We start from the raw sequence: 5,250 nt of genomic DNA on the forward strand, positions 1-5,250 counted from the left end.
TCTTCGAAGTCTTTGAATAAAAGATACAGATAAAAAATGAAAATTTATTCCAAGTTCAAATAAATCCGCTTCGAATAAAAAAGTTGTCTTTATTCGTCCGATAATTTTTTTTTTTTAATAAAATTATTTATTCGACAAAAATACTTTTTTTATTCGAACCTTCGAATAACGAATAAAGATAAAATATAAAATGTTTTATTCGAATCGTTATTTAAATAATTTGTTATCTAAATAGTGCCCAACTCTGTCTGGAATGCGCTACGCATTCGATTTCCGGTTGCACATTTTGCTATAACTTTTGAACTAAAAAAGATACCAAAGTGAAATTTAAACTGAAAATATTAAAAAGAATCGGGCTTAATTTTGTATTTTTAAATAATTCTTTTTGTTTTTTAAATTTAATTATGCTTACATAATGTTCAAAACTACTTATTATAAATATTGTTGTTCAATCTTTCTTCAATCTCAAATAATTAAATTTATTAGAATACATATGCTGCAAATGAAAAGCAATATTAGAAGTAGATTGAATAGGGAGCAATGAAATAGTCAAATGAAATTGGTGATATAATGTCGTATTCTTCTTTTTTAGAATCTCCGACATGAGATTTAAAATTCTATCAGCAACAGCGCCATTGCAGAATATCGGTTCCACAATATTAGTTCTGGATGCTACCGTATCATCCAGAACTAATATTGTGGAACCGATATTCTGCAATGGCGCTGTTGCTGATAGAATATTAAAACTCATGTCGGAGATTCTATAAATGATGAATGAAACAAAAGAATGTTGTGTCCTTTTAATTTCGTTACGCCTGTTACGCGAGTGCATCGAAGGAGACGTTTCTACGTGGGGAAGCTTATATTCAGGTAAATCATATACATACATATATATTATTTTATATTGCATGCGCTTAGTAAATATCGCATTGACTATTATAGAAAGCTAGTGTTCCGTAATCTGCTTATTTTCTCTCTAATCACTTTGCTATCCTATTTCTCGCATACAATGAAGCGGAATGAACGGAAAACTCACTATAAAAAGTGTGTCTATCCCTTTTGTGGTTTAACAAACCGTACTACAACGAACAATGTTTCTTTTCATTCATTTCCAACGAGAGATAGTGATAGGTGCATAACGTGGCTGATTAACTGTGGCTTAGATGATTGGGTGGAAATGTCTGATAAAAAATTACAAAATCGATATGTGTGCAGTCAACATTTTTCTAATCATTCTTTTTACGCGTCGGGTAGACTGCGTAAAGATGCCGTACCGGAAATTTTTCATTCGTCCGATATGAATAATAATAGTTTTAGCACTGAGTCAGACACTATGTCTATACAGGATGACATGTCATCAATACAAAGTTGTAATGGTTTGGAACAGCAGCTAATGGAAACCCAGGTGCAATTAGAGCAAGAGAAGAAAAAATATAAGGCTCTTCGCTTGCAATTGCGGGCAAAGTGTAAGGCAATAAATCCGTTGCAAGATAAGCTTTCTTCAGGCAATATCGATGATACATGTTTGAAGAACGCAATTTCTAAAAGAATTTCCGGGTACTTATTGACATTTGTCATTCTCATATTGTTTAAACCCAAATCGTGGCGAATTTTTTCGAAAAACGAGCAACAATTATGCATGACAATGCACTACACTTCTCCCGTTTTGTACCATAAAATGCGTGAAATTTTTGGTTTTCATTTGCCAAGTCCATCCACAATTAGTCGATGGTTCGGGAAAATCGACATTTGGCCAGGAATTTGTCCAAATTTATTTAACGCGATAAAATTAAAATCTTCTTACATGGAAATTGCAGATCGTAATTGCACCCTTGTATTTGATGAAATGGCCATCAAAAAGTGTCTCGATTTCCACCCAAAACAGCAGGTCATTGAAGGTTTTGAAGATTTAGGATTTTTGGGTAGAAATGTAGCTGTGGGTACACAGGTTCTTGTATTTATGATACGCGGGCTGTTCACTAATTGGAAACAACCATTGGCTTTCTTTGTATCAAAAACTGGTGTTAAAAAACATGATTTATCAATTATTTTAGATGAAATATTAGATGCATTGCATGAGACAGGTTTGAAAGTCAGAGCAGTTGTTTCCGATCAGGGAAGTAGTTATCAAAGCGTAGCAGATGAACGTGTTTCTGCTGAAAAGCCATTTTTTATAAGAAATGATCAAAAAATTTATTACATTTTTGATTATTTACATTTATTCAAGAGCATTAGGAATAATTTATTAAACTATGATTTTTCTATTAATGACTGTATAGTTTCGTGGCGCGATGTAGTACTTCTCTGGAATTTAGAGAAAGATAAAAGTACGCGAGCAGCTTACAAATTATCCGATAAACATGTTTTCCCAAATTCTTTTGATAAAATGAAGTGTAAGCTTGCTCTTCAAGTTTTTAGCAAAAGAGTGTCAGCTGCTATGTTTACCGCTTCACTCACTGGTAGCATTAATACAAATACTGTACAACACACAGCTAGTTTCTTTGAAACGCTTAATGATTTGTTTGATCATTTAAACAGTCGATCTACCAGTGATCCAAATCCCATGAAGCGTGCTATTTCGTGTTTTAATAACATTGATCAACATTTAATTGCGCATGTTACCAACATGAGCAATTGGTTTGTACTTTCTTCTAACGGTCGTAAAACACCTCCATGTTTTTTGGGATTACAGTATGTTCCTTATAACATCACGCTTAAACAGCGATTGCATAGAAAATTTTTTTTCCGTTCTTCGAATGCACGGTGGCACCTATGATCGCAATCCTTCGGTAAAAGCGGTGCGTCTTGCAATTCAAAAAAATATATTATTGAATTTGAATCGTAGTATACATAGTGGTAACTGCATGCCTGATGACGATGCACCGTTAATGCCGGGGGATATGATAGCACAATGTGAATCAGCCACGTTGGAATCAGATGCTTCATTGTCTGCTATCCAAGAGAACACAGATGATGATAGTTTTGGTGACAATATTGAAATCGATAATATTGAAGAACTGTCAACATCGGTGTGCTCGCTAGAATCGTGTGCGCTTGAATACTTTGCAGGGTATATCGCTAAAAAATGTATTGAAAAATCGGGATGTCGTAGGTGTTACGATATGTTTTTGGAGAATAATGCAACGTTCACACGAGACGAGCAACTACTGTTATCCTTTAGAGCATATATTGTACACGATAACATTGAGTTTGGGCATCTTTGTGTCCCGAGTGTACATTTTTCGGCCATTTTTAAAATTATAAATAAAACTTTTGACATGGTTTACCCATCTATACGCAGCGAGGCATTCATATTAGATAAACTATTTTCGATAATTTCACGTTCTGTGGAACAGAAATATCCAAACTGGTTTAACCAAGACGAATGCGCTGAACATAAGAAACACATTGTATATTTTACATTAACAGTAAAAATTCATAAGGATACAGTGTGGCTTGGCATGAAATTTAGATGTATAAAAAATTCCGCGAAAACATTTTCCAAATTATCGCATTTCAGGCATGTTTAAATTTTTTCATTTTTATCGATAATCCTGTTGGTATTTCAATATACTTTTTAAGTGTGTCTATAATAAATTCATTAAAATCAGTTATTAATCATATTTTCGGAATTTCATGCATAGAGATTTGCGTATACGTCGTGTATATGAAATTCTGGAAACTAGGTTAATAAACATTTTGTAAATGATTTTTTTATAGAAGCAATTAAGAAATATACACAGCTGCATTGTAATATTTGGAATACATTTGTAGTTGCTTTGGCTCAAGGAATATGGTGATTGTAGTAGTTTTGTTTTGTATGTTTTATTATCATGCAAAGACTTTGTATTATATTCTTAACGATTTTTTTGCTTGATTTATTCTTTTTTTCACGATTCGGAGTACACTCAATGTTCTTTTACTTAATAAAATGTGTAAATATATAACTACGTATATTTTATTGTGGTGTATACGTTTGTATACATATGCTGATGTTGGTAAACATATAATGTACTCTGGGATGGATAAGACCTTCTTTCACGCCTTCACGTGGCCCATCCTGTTAATTTTATTACTTTGACCACTGCATGTACTACATCACTGCTTTGGGAAGTAATAGAAGAACTAAGATGAAAGAGTGGCATGCTATTACAATTGCATTATACGTATAATGGTATATCTGGTTTTAATAGTAACGTGGCTTGATTTTTAAAGCCCAATAACTAGTAGAATTTATTACATATGTAAAAGTATGTTTTTATCTCTAATTGTAATGTATTCTTTCTAGGAGATCATCTGCGCATATACATATATAATGTACATGTATGTATATGTAGGGAGCATCAAGAAGCACAAATTCACACTCATGCGGAGGAATTCATATTAAAAACATTATTATGTATTTTTGCTAGTATTTAAATATATCATTATTAATGTTACTTTTTTGGTAAATATTCCGCGTAATTATGTATATTTATTTACACTTTATTCCTACACACTTCCTTAACTTCCTTTTCATTCTATTTATGGCGTGTTTGGACTCATTTTTACCAGAAAAATATTACCAATTTATTGTTCATATTTTCATAACATGACAATAAATTATTAAAAAAATTAGATTTTTATTAGTAAGCAATGCTTATGAGCTTACATTGTTGTGTCCGGTAGCTGCTTGCCCGACTGACGATGAGCCACTGAAATTCTCAAGACCACGATCGGAAAAGAGTACGAAAAACAACACTGTAACACATTGCCTATTAATAATGAACAACCAGAACCCAACTGTCTTATTATTAAAAATATCGTAATGAAAATATTATGAGCCGATTGGAGATGTATTTCTGATAAAAACGAATCTAAATTCGCTATAAATGGGAGAATAACGAAGACTAAATTAACATTGAAAACTCTTATGGAAAACGGTTTCGGTAACGAATCTTGCCTACGCGGCCGCGCCGTCCCACGGCAGGGGGGGGGGCTATCCCCTCCGCAGACTCGGCCCCCACTCTGACGTAACGTCGTCTGAGCTGCCTGCTCGACTATTCGACGCGTTCCACCGATTAGCGCAATCGTTTCCCGGTTCGGCGAAGCGCACATTTTGCTACAACTTTTAAACTAAAAAAAAATATCAATGCGAAATTGGGACTGATTCTTTTTAAAAATTGGGTTTAATGGTGTATACAGAAATAAGTTCTATATTTTTTAAGTAATTTTTTTTTGTCCATTTTTAAGATATAGCCGGATAAGATG

At 33.4% G+C, this 5,250-nt stretch overlaps 1 protein-coding gene across 2 annotated transcripts; it reads left to right on the forward strand.

The window, feature by feature from the left end:
• The first annotated feature begins 721 nt into the window (after positions 1-721).
• Positions 722-4,883, forward strand: LOC143361998 (uncharacterized). 2 transcript variants are annotated; one of them, XM_076801768.1, is made up of 2 exons: positions 722-870; positions 4,289-4,883. In XM_076801768.1, the coding sequence occupies exons 1-2, from the start codon at positions 768-770 to the stop codon at positions 4,417-4,419; spliced, it is 234 nt and encodes a 77-aa protein (XP_076657883.1). In that variant the 5' UTR covers positions 722-767; the 3' UTR covers positions 4,420-4,883. The 2 variants fall into 2 exon arrangements, 1 of the variants encoding a protein (XP_076657883.1); XR_013083562.1 differs by lacking the exon at positions 722-870 and adding an exon at positions 2,702-4,174.
• The last annotated feature ends 367 nt before the right edge of the window (positions 4,884-5,250 follow it).

The sequence above is a fragment of the Halictus rubicundus genome, chromosome 16, assembly GCF_050948215.1.
Source record: "Halictus rubicundus isolate RS-2024b chromosome 16, iyHalRubi1_principal, whole genome shotgun sequence".
Taxonomy (NCBI): Eukaryota; Metazoa; Arthropoda; class Insecta; order Hymenoptera; family Halictidae; genus Halictus; species Halictus rubicundus.

Coding starts and splice junctions, on each gene's coding strand:
- LOC143361998 (XM_076801768.1), top strand. CDS start 768: ATGATGAATGAAACAAAAGAATGTTGTGTCCTTTTAATTTCGTTACGC. Junction 871..4,288: donor GTGGGGAAGCTTATATTCAG/GTAAATCATATA, acceptor TATTCTTTCTAG/GAGATCATCTGCGCATATAC.